At 40.4% G+C, this 15,446-nt stretch overlaps 1 protein-coding gene across 1 annotated transcript in view; it reads left to right on the forward strand.

Moving 5' to 3' along the window:
- The window catches only part of NCKAP5 (NCK associated protein 5), an 870,988-nt gene that overhangs the window by 787,675 nt on the left and 67,867 nt on the right, over positions 1–15,446 (forward strand). The window contains exon 10 of the mRNA XM_022590669.3: positions 13,329–13,430. Coding sequence (XP_022446377.2) covers positions 13,329–13,430 — 102 coding nt within the window. The remainder of the gene's footprint in view (positions 1–13,328; positions 13,431–15,446) is intronic.

A 15,446-nucleotide genomic window follows, 5' to 3' on the forward strand; every position in this document is an offset into this window, starting at 1 on the left:
CGGTGGTTCTTTAGTGGAGGTGATTCTCATATTAGGAAGCTGTTTTACGACTGTTTGCAGGGGCAGGCAAGTGTCACTACTTGAGGATAGACAGGGGGGAAAAAGCATACTACTCTGTTATTGAAAAGTTAGGTTAAAATTCAAAATTCCACTTTTACCCCAGTTAGGGTAACAAATCAGATCCTTGTGTGATTAAGGGGTGTCTTTCAGAGTCTAATGATTATCAGAGAAGGTGATATCCAGGGCCCACTTCGTGGGTGTGAACCTGTGCAATCACACAGGGGCTTAGAAGGGCCCTGTGCTTGATTTAACGCTGTTCTGTCACCATCTTGAAATTCTTAATGTCTTTTTCACAAATGGGCCCCTGCACTGGGCTCCACAAATTATGTCACTGGTCCTGAAAAAAGCTAACATTTATTGAGCATTTAATATGTCCCAAGCATTTTAATGAATGGAGTCCCTATCACAGCCTTATAAATTCGGGAGTTTCTTCTCTTGAGCATCCAGTCTTCAATAAACTCCTGTGAACTAATATTGTTATTATGATCTATAAAGGAAACTAAGACTTAAAAGATGAAGTAATTGCCCCAAGCCACACAAAGCCAGAATCTGAACCCAAGCAGTATAACACCTGGGGCCATGTGCTGTCTGGGAGAGTAGCTAATTTGTGAACCTGAACCCAGGATTTATACTGAATGTTGAACAGCTGACTTTGCAGTTATTATCTTCTTTGTTTTAAATATGCCAACGAATCAAGGGTTTGGGTCCATTGGATTCCAGTTAATTGAGGTGTTTCAGTAATACAGTGAACGTGGCTCATGGACCTGAACTTCACACTTGATGACACACTGGACGAGATATCTTCTGTGACTCAACCACCAGCTTTCTGAATAAGTGATTCACATCTTAACACAATGACGATACTTTTATGCACTCAAGTTAGAGGGTGCCTTATTTCATTAGTTTTCGATCAATAGAAAAGTATTTATGAAAAGAACTACAGCATCCCACATAAAACAGCTGAACAAGAAAACAGAGATTTATATGGAATAAATGATTTGAAGCCCCTGGAATTATTAACATGGGGCATTTGAGGAGAAATATTTGTGGTTTCCAATTTATAGTCTGAGAAGAAAATTATTATCTTTAAAACTAGCTAACTAGTAACAAGTGTTCAAAATGGATCCTGAATTCTAAATAATAATTACTTCTTGGCAATTTGGACTTTCCCATAGTTTCACAAATGAGTCTCAGGGCAGTTTCTTGTCTCTATAATGCTTTGTAATATTTATAGATCTATAACTAATTTCTTTGTAACAGCTATTTATAGATCTCTAGCCAATTCCTCTGAAAAATAAGAACTCGCTTTTGGCATTCTCTGAGATTGAAAATGTTGCAGACGTTATCACATGAAAGGAAACTCAGAGGAAGATTAGTTCGCATCTTTTAAGAAAGTTTCCGTCAAAGCAATTTATGAAAATCAATAAATCTGTAGGGATTTGAGAACACAGAATAATTTTAGGATTATGGTAACTGGTGACTGTCTCAGAAGAAAATAGAGAGATTATGTTATTTGTATTTATGCCTCAAATATCCATGTAATACTTCACAATTTCCACCCTAGGAGATTAGGAATTTCTCTTTCGACCTTCTTTCTGGGTGCCTGGTTCACAAATTCATAGTGTTTACTGAACGTGCTTGATGAGAACGAAGTGTTGTGTGCCTGCTGAGTCTCAAGCAGAAATGGTAGAAGCATTGTTTTATGTCTTGTGGAGGATATGCCTTTTTACTGAATTTTCTGATGCAGCTGTAAACCCCCTAATCTGTCATACAGATGTCTGTAATATCATATCATGTACTTTTCTCTTGGATGTGACAGCTGAATCTTTAGTCAACTTACTAGAGGATTCGCTGGGGGAAATCGAGGAGCAGTTTTGACTTGAAATTCTGGTGTCATTTCTAGCTCAGATTTTGTTTTCAGCAGCTGCTCCTAATTTGCTTGAAACACACACACACACAAAATTGAAATTTAAATATAGAATATATTTAGCAAACTGATAGAAAAATAAAAATAAATCCACTCGACTTGATAAATCCTACGTTAATAGCTGGAAACTACCATTTGCCAAGAAATGACTTAGCTCAGTGAAATGTATTTTACAGCTAATCCTTTAATGTCTGTTTTACATATTACCCTTCCCACTGTTAATATTGAACAATATTGTAAGCTAGTAATTTTATGCCCTATATTTCAAGTTGCTATTAGGAAGCTACATAAATAACAGTTTTCAACTGATTGTTTATAACACCCTGAGGCATTCCTTACCATGGGGTAAAGTAAGAGTGGATTTTAAAAAAGATCTGCTGTGGGGATGGAGCTACAGAGAAACTGTGACTCAGATCTGTAGCAACAAAGCCTGTGAAGCCAACCGAAGTCATGCGTCTGAAACCCTGATAACACACAACTTCATATTAACTATCAAAGGAGCTGAGACTACAGGCCTTCGCCGAACATTCAGCCAGAAACTGCCTTTACTTGACATGTCTTCACAAATGTTGTGAAATGAATTGGACTCTCCAGCAACTTGTCCCACTAGAACCAGGACTTCGGGCTGTAAAATACAGATGAGGGCTCATCACAGAAGTCATCTTCATCAACGCTCTGATCTATGTCTTACCCCAAACTCCCTGCAGGGAAAGACTGTGAGAGTGACTCTTATAGCCTGTGAAGGTCCCAGTGGTTATGTAATCTCCCAAACTCTGCATCTCAATTTGTTCTCATCTTTCCTTTAATCATGGCAGGTGGCAACCATCTTATAAATAATTCTGCAGGATTTTTTTTTTGGGGGGGGGGGTTCTCCGAAACACTGACAAGGCACTTTCTCTTCCTAGAAGATTCAGTGTCAAACAATAGTCTTTTGAAGTTAATGTCTCCTCATCGAAGTTGCAAGAACAGAGTGGGACCCAGGTCTGGCTTCCTGCTGGCAGCCTGGATGATCATAGAACACTCTGGCATCACAGGAGGAGCCACTCTAGTTCTTCAGGATTAGTGACTAGAGATCTCTGGGATGCAGGCAGCTCTTTGCACAGCCCTAGCATGTGGCGTGAGTGAGGATCCTGGTTGGAAACCCCTGGCACCCCTTTCAGGAAGAAGCATGACGAGAAGGCTAGAAGCTGTGGGTGTGTCCTCTGTGTTCACATTTGCTTAGGGACCCTTCCTGTCTCTTCTTCCAGTGCTTGTTTACGTACCTAAGGGCCATGGAGGCCCACAGCCAAGTTCAGCATTTGAAAAAACTGTGTGGTGGGCAGAAGAAGAGGGGAGGAAACTTGTATTTTGGAGAGAGTGATGGGTTCAAATCCCAGCCTCCCTACTTTCTCACCCACCGTGTGACTTGCCGCAGGTCCTTTGTTGCTGAGACATCCCTCTCCCCGCTCTCCTCCTTTTGAACTCGCCTCTGTCGTCTTGCTGAGCCATATGCAGAAAAATGTCACTCTCTCTCATCTCTGGACCTTTGTACAGGTTCTGCCCAGAAAGCCCTGTTTTCCTTTCTTGGTTTCTTCCCCTGAATCATCAGTTCTTGTTCATAAAATCTCAACTTACCTATCGCTTCCCAGGAAAAGCCTTCCCAGAGTCCCCTGCTGAGTTTTCCATGGCACATGACATTGAGGGTGCCCGGTGGCTTGTCCCACAAGCACCTTAACGGCAGGGACTGTGTTTGTCCATCGTTGTACCCTGGATTAGAGGACATAGTGGCAGAGGACGTCATGAGAGGCCCTGAAGTCTGTGCCCAGGTTCAGATCCCTGACCTGAACAGTTCCTTAACTTCTCTTCTTCCTCAGTTTATTCATCTGAAAAGTGGAGCTCGTAATAGATTCTACCTTGTTAGGTGATCCTAAGGATTAAATAAGAAAAAAATAATGTCTGTTTTTTTTTTTTTTTTTGCCTTAGCAAGGCATGTAGCAAGCACTCTATAAATGCTTGCTGTTTTTTTCAGTTAGATCCAAATATTTATATACAGAATTGCGTTTCCCTGAAAACAATGTAGAGACCTAAGAAGGAAACATCACTGATAACAAAAATATTATCAACAATAAGCATCCTCATAAGGAAAGTATATTTTTGAATAAATGAATGATTTATGTTTAAGCATAGTGAGTGAAGATATCACATTGTACTTAGAGTTATTTCTATTTTTAATTCTACGTAGTTTATCTCGTCTAATTAATTTATATTGTTATTTTAGTAAGTTGCTTCTACCAAGCTATCATTAACCAGATTTAATTGTAGAATTAACGATATAAACTCTGCAGTCAGACTGCCTGGGATTTAAATATGGTTTATATGACCTTAGACAATATTTTTAGCTCGCTGCCTCAGTTTCCTCACCTGTAAATGGAGATAATAACAGCCCTTACTGTGAATTGTGATAAGGATTTACAAGGATAACATGCATGAAATAGATACTTAGTGCTAAAAAGAGCTCAGTGGTCACAGCTGTTGTTGTTACTGTTGTTGTTATGATTATTTCTTTTTCGGTTATGGGTTATCTGCCTCTGAGAAAGGCTCTGGGCAGGAAAGTTCCCAAGGCAACATAGTTCACTTAATGGGAGTGACCCAAATTGTGGGCTTAGCACTTCGGCAGAAATAAGCAACTCATCTCGCAGAAGAGACCAATGAGGATATCAATTTCCTTCCTTCAGGGGAAAAGTGAACAGAATGTGGTAGAGTTTGGACTTAGCAGTAGGCAGATCTGGGAGAGAATCCTGGTTCTGCCACTTACTGGAATATAGCCTTGTGACACTGGATACCATCCTTAGTATTGGTTGAGTTCTTCATCCGTAAAAATTAAGATCTTAGCTTCTTCCACACAATAGCATGAGGATTCATGAGATAAGATCAGGGAAGGGACTCCACTCAGTGCCCTTCTTCCCCCATAGGGCAGGAGGTAGATCATTTCTTCCTAATGAACAGTGCACTGGACTCCAGTGACCGTGAATGCTATTTCCAATAGGTCCGGTAAAAATAGAAGGTCAAGTTGTTTTTCTCCCTAATTCATTTAGTTCCGTGAAATCAGAGGAAAAATTTGTTCCCCCACGTGTAAAAGTCAAAAAGCTTCAGAAATCCAGGAGAGTTTGCAAAAATCAAGCTTGATTAAAAATATAAAATGCAGTGTAGATAATTTTACAAAACAGCAGGGGCAATTGGAAAGCACTTATTAAAGTACCTGTTAAAGTAATTAGTGATAAAAATGGAAATTTCAAGGCACTTCTGTATCTCTTAGATCCCAGAATAGGCTCAGACTGTGCTGAATCACTTCCTCTCTCAGATCAGAGTCACAAAAAGACAAAAGAGAAGCTTCAAAGAGTTTTAGGATTGGGAGGCAGGTGTGAACCACTCTTAGGAACTGGCTCTTCCCAGGTCTGAGTGAGCTGAAGCCCTTACCATACATCCTGTTTCCCAACACCTGTCACTTTGCTGTTACATATTAAATACTTCTGATTCCTTTTTGTTTGTTTTATGTAAAGAGACCAAGGGATTTGGGAGCTTGACAGGGAGACCTAAGCCCATATGGCCTGAATCTTTATTGCACAGAATATTATCTTATTTATATTTAACTGTGTTGCCACACTGACCCCTACCCTCACCGCCCCGCCTCCGTATCACTCTTCCTGTACCATGACCTCTTTTGCATATCCTGCCTTAAAATTGTTCTGTTTCTTTCTCATCTGTGTGTCCGGGCACCTCATTCATATCATAGGCTCCACTAACGGGCTTCTTTGAGTCTGTTCGTAGTTCATAGGCAGGATTCTTACATAGTAGATGCTTCATGAATGCTTCTTGTTGGACTAATTAGAGTGGAGACTCCTGAGGGCAAGGTCTGCTGTTTATATCCTCATCCATCATCCCGCTGGTCCTCTCCCAGCGGGACCTCAGGGCACTGTTAATGGAATTTCAGAAGATAGGACAGATTTGAGACACTCCAGTCATCAGTCTGAGCTGCAGAAGCCCCAAATAAACTTCCTAGTAACCAAACCAAATGCTCCCTTAGGCAGCCACTGGGTAATCAGGTTGTCATGGTAGCAGGGACCCTTGAAGAACGTTTTGAATATAGCTGTGGAATAATTGTTTCAAAAGCGTGTATAACCTTGGATCCCAGGGAAGTAGAAAAGAGCCATGTCATATGCAGAGGCACCATCCACAGCGAAACGGAATGCATCAGAACGGGTCACAGAAAGACGGACATGCAGGGCAAGTCTGAACGTTGTCAGGGAAAATAATAATTGCACCAAGGACTGGTGTAGATGGCTAAAAAAAAGTTAGCTATAAAAATTTCAGACTCTGAAGTGAGATCAAATCTTGATGGACGTATTTTTTAAAGGACCTCTAAGAGAATATCCAAAAGACATGCTCTGTGTCGCAGCAGCAAGATGACCGAATGCAGATACTATGTTTTATCTTTGTATCCCCAAATGGAAGTTATGGCATAATTAATTAAACATCAGCTTTTATCCAAAAATATTTTGTCCTAGGCTCAAATTTTTGTGAATCTAAGAAAGGACTATAATACTCAGTTACATAATACGCAGTTATGTAATGTTCAGTTTTATAATAAATTCTTAATGGAACAGAATGAAACCTCTGAAATGTGAACTAGGGGTCTGACACAATATCTCTTGATGGGGTTTGGAAGGGCTGATGAAAAATCACATTTCTGAGTGTGGCAAAATGTAAATAAAAGTGTAAGTCTAGTGTGTGAGAAAGATAAAACTGGGGGGTTTTTGGACGATCTTCTGGGGAGTAAAGCTTCCAAAGAAAAATTACCTTAATCAGGCTTCGAGTCATTTTAGGACATTTCCTTGGATTTCCTTTCAGAGCCTTGTGCATACCTGTGAAAACTGCCTTACTACCCAACAGAAGGAACAAGGAGATGTCTAATTCAAGCCATATTTAGAACAAGTCTCTTAAATATATACCAAATCCACCACACATGTTTTCTGCCCCTGTAACAGAGGATATCCAAGAAAGGTGAACTCACAGGAAAAGCCATGAAATTGGCAAAATCCAAAGATGCTCATAGGATTTCATAATTACGTACTCCAGACTTGCTTCCCTTGTGCTGGGATAAAAGGGGATGAAACACACTGCCTGGGGACCAGCATGGGCTGAATTGAGGGAGCAGGGGTGGGGCTCTAGGAAGCTCTCTGGAAGCTGTGAGTTGAGGTCAGATCTCCAAGGTGGAGGCAGGACAGTGTGAAAACAAAGCCACAGCTGACGAAGCAGTAAATTCTTCATCCAAGAAATCAGCCTAGGATCCAGGCCACAATGAGACAGGAAGGAAGGGGGCAGGGTACAACTATTAAAAGAATGACACAACATTAAGAAGAACAGGATACGACGAAAACCGGTTAGAACCGGTTAGAACCAGCCCAAGATGGCAGAAGATTTGACTTCCGGTGGACCTTCTTGGGGAGAGTGTTGAATGGCTAAAGATACCAGTGGTGAGTGGGCAAATCCCAAGAAGTTTTTCCACTCCTAAATACCCTGCCATGCAGTTTTTTGAGAGTAGAAAAATACCTTCTGATGGGTGGCAGAGTGCATTAGGAACAGAATTCAGGGAAATGTGGTCGGTAAAGAAGGTTGAGCCCTAGATCATTTGGCAATAGCAGAACTCATCACTTCGTAAATAAAATAGGAATTCAAGAATTGTGGGCAGAGAAGCCATCCCGTTTGACTGGGAGACCTTTTCCACAAGGGGGAGAAAGAACTCTAGAGAATATGCAACAGGACAGAGTAGAATTCAGGATCGTGGTACTGTAGCATCTACCAAGCTTGAGTAAATCAAGGGGATTGAAGCAGATCAGATTAAAAGCACTAATTCACGCTCGCCTTTTTGTGGCTGAACCTAAATTGCCCACGTTGGTAGTGTCCATTAATCAGGTATATGCCATATTCACTCTCATAATTTCTTTTTTACAGGTATTTGGTTTTCTTAGTTAGAGGGGAGAATAATTGTATGCATGATTATGGTATTAGCTTAATTCTCTCACCAGATCTGAATGAAGATAAGGGAGCGATGGTTAAACAATCCTTTCTGTATGTTCCTCTTTACACCTGAAATCCTGAAATGAAAAACTTCACACAATCCTTTTCAAACTTTAGGGAGTATATCAGTAAATACAAAAGCTGCTCATCACCCTATTTCACTTGGTTTTTCCAGTATGGTTTCCCATGTTACCCACATTTCTCAGATAATCTGCTTTTTAACCTCACCTTGTGTCACTAAATAAGGACTCAGTGTCGCCCTGGCCTCAGCAATCACTGCCTTCCAGTCGTGGCATCGTCTCGGTACTGAGCAAAAATCCAAAGGCGGAATTCTGTTAAATGCAACAAGCCTTCACTGAGCATCTGAAGAAGTGCAGCTCCGTGAGTGAGGAGAGATACAAAAAATGGCAAAGCAGCCCTCCAGCCCCACTCTGAAAGGCCAGGCACACCTTGGTCTCGGCCTCGGCCGCCATCATTAGCTGGCGAGCTGCAGAGCCATCCGGGCTACTGTGAAAGGGGCCACTCCACCTCCATCCCACCAGATAATGCACAGCTGGTCTCAGGTGCAGTGCTTCTCGGCCTTGAATTACAGATTCAAAACCGTAAAATAGAAAAAAGAGCTGGCTGACTGAAGGCAGAGTAATCCACCAAAAATTATTACCCCAGCTTGTATTTCTGGCCCCGCTGCTCTGGCATTGCCAGGTTCCCAAAGCTGGCCATCGTATCTTATTCTGTTGTGAGGCGTGTGTTCAGACTGTGGATTGATCTACACCATGGCCTGTCACACAGCTCCTCACCCCTGCCCCTGCATCATGACACAAAGTAGGCCTCTTCTCCATGAAGCTGAAAATACATGTGTGAATGTGTTTCTGAATGTGTATATAATGTGTGTATATACATAATTGTGCATATGAATTTATGTGTGTATGTGTGTCTTTATTTAGTGACTGCTCTGTTTGCTATAGAGTGCTTATCTCAGAAAAGGGTGACATCAGCCAGTTAATATTAATCCTGATAACAAACAAACCCCCAAATGATTAATGGCTCAAACCCAGTGCAGGATTCTTTCTCGTGGAAAGTCCAAAAGAGGTACTTCTGGTCCCAGGGCAGCTCTTTTCCATTGACTATTCAGAAATCCAGACTCCTCCTACCTGCTGGCTCCATCTTCAGCACATGACTTCTGTGATTGCTGTGCTGAGTTGGCTGCATCAAACTGGTGGAAGGGGAAAGAGGGTGGAGCACCGCATGTGGGAGATACTCCTGGGCCAGGACGGGTATCACTTTTGCTCATACCCCATGGGCTGGAACTACCCCTGTCACATGGCCACACCTAACTGCAAAGGGTGTTGGGAAATGTAGTCCAGCTGTGTGGCTAGAGGGTAGAGGGAATGGGTTCCATGACACCTAGCCAGCCCCTGCCACAGGGACAAAGCAGAAGAAATCGAGGGCTTGGCCTGCATTCTCATGGAGCTGGTCACCCCATTAGGGAACTAGATCCTGCAATACAGGAGCAATTCAGCAATTACGCACTTCAGATAAAGGGCCAAAATGATGGAGGACGTAATCCATCTGAGTGAGGAATCCACTGGGGGCTAGAGATGACAGACAACCCTACAGGCAGGCTTCAATGCAATCCTGAATAGTGAGCAGGTTTCAGGCAGGTGGGCAGGAGCAGGGAGAGTGTGCTAGAGGCAGACGGACAAAAGCACCAGCTCAGAAGTGAGAGGGGCCCATTCTAGAAACAGTGAAACCAGTCTGGCAGGAAGGGAGGGGTGAACAGTTACCATGAAAGGAAGCATTTGAGTGAAAAGATCTCACTGGCCTTTAGTTTGAGAATGCGTGAGGCTGGGAGTCTCTATTTCTAAGACCAAGTGAAATCTCAGTTACTGAGATAGTATAAGAAGTGATGTGAGGTCAATTTCAAATCTATACTGAGTAATATTGTTATCTCTCATGTCTAAACACACGCACAAAGACACACACACACACACACACACACAAAACCATGTCCGAGTCAAATCCAGGATTCATCCAGATTCGTAGGCTAAAGATTTCACGTTTGAAAATTTTCAGGTGGGAGATTTTATCTGAATGGACACTTACTCAGTACACATGAACTGTAGCTAGGTATCATGTGATAGTGAATTTGCCCTCAAACTAAGCAGGTGGACTTCCTTGAAGAGGCAGGGGTACTCTCCTGTCAGTTATACTCTGTCAATGATTCTAATTGATTTCCTTATGTATATGTTCTACCTGAATTAAGGCCAGATAACATACAACACCACTTTGAAAAGTAATATTCTCTCTATGGGAATTTATTTATTATATATGTATATGTAGAAAATATAAACCTTTCATAAAAATACTTATTATAAAAGTATAACACCTAATGTATTGTGAGCTTTTGTGGTTATTTAACCATGAAGGATGTTTATGTGAAAGGATGATATTTACCTTTTATTTTCTTACCTACAGCCTTAACACAGAAGTAGATTTTATTTTCCTCTAAGTCAGTTTTTATTCTCCTTACATACATGTAAACTATAACAACAAATGATTCCTTTGTACCTTAGCATTTAAGAAATTACCAACTCTCTTATTTGTAGTGAGGTGGATGGACCTAGAGTCTGTCATACAGAGTGAAGTAAGTCAGAAGAGAAAAACAAATACCGTATGCTAACACGTATATATGGAATCTAAAAAAAAAAAAAAAAAGGTTCTGAAGAACCTAGGGGCAGGACAGGAATAAAGACACAGACGTAGAGAATGGACTTGAGGACACGTGGAGGGGAAGGGTAGGCTGGGACGAAGTGAGAGAGCGGCATGGACATGTATACACTCCCAAATGTAAAATAGATAGCTAGTGGGAAGCAACCACATAGCACAGGGAGATCAGCTCGGTGCTTTGTGATCACCTAGAGGGGTGGGATAAGGAGGGTGGGAGGGTAACGCAGAGGGAGGGGATATGGGGATATATGTATATGTATAGCTGATTCACTTTGTTATACAGCAGAAACTGACACACCATTGTAAAGCAGTTATACTCCAATGAAGACGATAAAAAAAAAAAAAAGAAATTACCAACTCTCAGTTATGACAATTAATTGGTATAAGCCTATGTAAATTTCACAGTACTATCTTATTTATTATCCTTTCTGACTATGGCAATACCCCTCCCTACCTGAGAGGTAGGTTAAGTAGCTTCTTCCATCCCTTTGTAACAGGCAAGGAATCTGAGACAAAGAGGTTCAATTACATCCTGAGATCTGGTAAAATCTGTGCCTTCGGGCTGAAACTCAGGTCCCCTTGCCCTAGGATCTGTCCCCTCTCCTTCATGACTTTACTTATTTCAATGGAGAGAACTGACCATTTGCATAAAAATAACTAAAATATAACCTCATTTAGGAGGATGGGTTTATATATACACGCATATTCATTCAGAAAGCAAAACAATGACATCATATATCTGGTAAGAAGTGTAACCATGAACTGAATAAGAAGTCAAATATCTAATCTATAAGGACTCTTCCCCCAAATCACATGATATACCACTCAAAATCATCATTTCTTTTGTTGAATGTCATTTCCCGTAAATTCTTTGACTCTTTGCATATTGATAAATGTGTTCTTAAGCCTTAGAATGTTATCATTCTTTTGGCACTCTCTCAATCCTTAAAACCTGTATGTGGGTGGAGAAAATATAGACATCTTTTTCTTTATGGACTACAGCAAGCACCAGTTGGGTACTTACTGAGTATGACACGTTGTGTGACAGATCCCGGGGCTTAAAATATCTTTGATTCTAGAGGGAGCTTGAGATAAGGATTATAAATATTGTGCAGAAACAACATCCTGGCTCTAGTTACCTATTGATGTCTTGGCATTGTTGGAGAAATTAGAATCTTGAAAATAATGGAAAACCAGATATCTAGGATTTATGTTCTTCTTGGTGAAAGTAACTCCACAAACACAAATTGAGAGAAGCAAGAGTATAAGTCTGAAGCAAATGATTTTAAGCTCTACTGATAAGAAGGAGAACTGATCCATAGCAGAAAAAAAAAAACAAAAAACTGCCTTTATTCCTGCAGATGGATGCAGTGCAATGCTACCAGAGTGCTTATCCTTCAGTGGGTGCTGAATAGATGTTTGTTGAGTGACTAACTAACCAGGTACACAGGGCTTTCACACAAGTTCAACCTGAAGGAAAATGGGGAACAGTAAATATGGCTCATTTTAGTGGAGTTCACAGCCCTGCTGACAACATGGTGGATCTGCTGGGACAAAGTGACCCTTGGGCAACCCCTGCACGCTAAGATGATCCTAGCATTAATTATTGGCAGAGAACTAGTCATTTCCCCGATCAACATCAGTATGCAGCAAGGCCTTTCCGGGGAAGAAAAGGAATAGAAAAACTTTTCAGAGGTGAGGGAGGCATCTCAGCCACGTTATTTACTTATTCGATTCGATTTTTTTAGTGTCTGAAGTCACAAAAGTTGTAACCAAGACAAACCAGGCTGTGAGTACCATTTTTAAAATGTCATCAGCCTAGCAGAAACATTAGACATAAATCACGAGTTTTATTGTATTTGCAATTAAAAAGATCAAATTTAATATCTACAGAAAAGCCTTAATAATTAGGATAAAGATTAATATAGTGAAATGTCCCTGGTTTAGCAGGCCACCCAAGCAAAGCTGAAATAAAGAATTGAGTATATAATCGAATAGCATGTGAATATTAATGCACAAAGCCCTCCAAGTCCCCAGATCCCTAATGCAATTATTTCCTATTCACATTAATTGTTCCTAACAGATGACATTAATGACTTTGAGTTAAAATGTGTGCAAAGGAAGATGTCACAAGATCAGTGCTGTTTAGAAATAAGGTCACTTTTATAATCATTTGCTCAGATTTTAACCACTACTCAGCATAATAAGGTTAACATGGTGAGTGCTTTTTAATGTGAATATCAAAAGTTAATTTAATGTTAGTATCAAAAGCCAATAAGTGTATTGGGGTATTCACATTTTTCTTGCTGTTTCTTTTTCCTTACTACTTATTTTCCAACACATACCGACAGACTGTGGAAGTGTGATTATTGTTTATAATGTGTAATTGCACATGTGTGTATATAGAACACTGATAAACTCAGATAAACTTTTTTGAGTTAGGATATGTTATCTAATCTAGAAATGTCAACTCTTTTGAGATTTACCTGTCCAAGGCAAGATTTGAAACAAACAATTAAATCAACACTGTTCAAAATTTCTGCCTGTTTTTACCCAGAAACTTCACTCACGCATCTTAGATCTTTCAACCGGGGATTTGCTCTCAGATGTGGAAAGAAGCCGGAGTCTGACGCACTCACGAACTGATGTTGAAATGCACGTGAGTTTCCCTGTCGCCTTCAGAGCACTTGTTCAGGTTGTTCTTTTCCTTCCTTCCATCAGAAATGATGTCACAGGTGAACCATAAAGCGCATCCTTGAAGCACTGTCAGGCAGATTAAAAATACTTTCCTTTCTTGTGTCCTCTGCAATTCAGTATCATGTCCCCCAGCTGATGAAGTAAGCAGAAAGTGTCGCTCTCGGCAAAAATATCATAAATCTTGCCTCGTCCCCAAGATACCTTCTTGGGTATTGATTACATCTCAAAGTCTCTGAGAAATGGCCAAGGAGCTTTTTATTAAAGCCCATGTCCCATATTACTCATCCTACTTTTATGATATATTATGTATGAACTTTTAAAAATTCATGGTCTGTACTTTTTTTTTCTTTAGCTAGGGTTATCTTTGTGCTTATTTGGCAAAACTTTAACCAGCGTGGTTTTTAACTCTCATTGACATAAAAAAAGTATCTTGGAAAACACAAGAGCCAAATAAATATATAATGAAAAGTGTTAGGCTTAAAACAATGACAGATGGACGTTTGTGGATGACTGGCCTTTTATTTTACTGTATAATTTTATAAGTGTAGCTAGGAGAGTCTATATCGGAGGTAAATATTCTCAAGTTAGATTGGAATTAAATGTCAGTGGAATGCTGTCACTTTAAACATTCATGAAGACCTTAATGCCATCCAATCTATAATATGGCCTTAGGATCAGGAATTTTTTTAAGTTGCAGTTTTTATCCAAGAAATCCTTGCCTTCATTCTCTGTGTCTCTCTCCTTTTTTTAACTAAAATTATGGATTTTGTATTGCATTTCTCATAGTAAGGATGTTAAAGCATATGAGTGCTTCAAGGTGGTAATCTAAAATACACTATGGGAAAAAGACACTTTGAATAGTGTAAATGGTATACTTTGCCAATTAAATCAACACAATTAAGATAATGTTGCAACGGAAACAACATACGTCTTGTGGCAAAGAAGAATTTTAATGATAATCATTATCTATTACTAATTACGACTCTTCTCAGGAGGATGTTTTGGAAGGAAGTCTGTATAGGTGCAGGAGTTCTGCTGATTGTCAGGGGCCTTACTTGGAGCTGTATCATAGAGGCTGGGACCTGGGCCTGACATCACAATGTTGTATTGACTGGGTGACCTTGGACAAGATTTGAACACCTCGGTGCCTCAGCTTCCCCTTCTGGAAAATGAGAAAAAATGATAATTTTTTTCTATTTCTGAGAGTTGTAGTGAGGATTAAATAAGATAATATATAAAATGTACATAACACAGTAGCTGCTAACAGTTAGGAGCCATAACGAGATCTCCGCTGCTTTAGCCCTCTTGCGTTCTTAAGTATTTGGCCGCGTGCCACGGCCACAGAAGAACATGGCGAAGGTGGAGAATGAGAATAGAGAAAAGTGCCTACTGGTGTGTCTCTACAGAAGGTCACGTCAGTGACCCGTGGAAATAAAGTACACACACTTCTGGCTGTTTCTCATCACAGCGCCCATGTGTAAGACCATGATGGCATATTAAGAAGTGTAATGCATGGTCCCTTAGGGAGGCTATAAAGCATAATTTTGTTGAAAAGCCAAGACGCACACATATTAAAAAAAGAAACATTTTTAGTAATAGTAGTAAAACCTGACAGTTACTAAGTTTTACTGTCACTAATAATTACTAAGTATCATTAGGCGAACTGCTACTAATTGGCAGGGGCTGTTCACTCTTCACATGGATCTTATGTGGTAGGTGCTTTCATTATCTCCAGGTAGAAAGAAGGAAACTGAGGCATGGAGGAGTTAAATAATTTTCCCAAGGTCAAAGAGTTAGCCAGTGAGAGAGCCAGGATTTAAACCTTATAAGTGGCCTTGGTCACAGAACGGTTATTTATTGGAGCAGGTAATCCTACATGATAATCATGTGCTGATGAGGGAAGAAACTTCAGGACAGAGGAGCTCGCTTTTCAGCCATGATGTCAGAGATGCTGGGTCCCTTATTAAGTTCCAACATT

This window comes from Delphinapterus leucas, chromosome 8, assembly GCF_059928025.1.
Source record: "Delphinapterus leucas isolate spDelLeu-1000000601 "Yukka" chromosome 8, BTC_Dleu_Yukka2, whole genome shotgun sequence".
Classification (NCBI taxonomy): domain Eukaryota; kingdom Metazoa; phylum Chordata; class Mammalia; order Artiodactyla; family Monodontidae; genus Delphinapterus; species Delphinapterus leucas.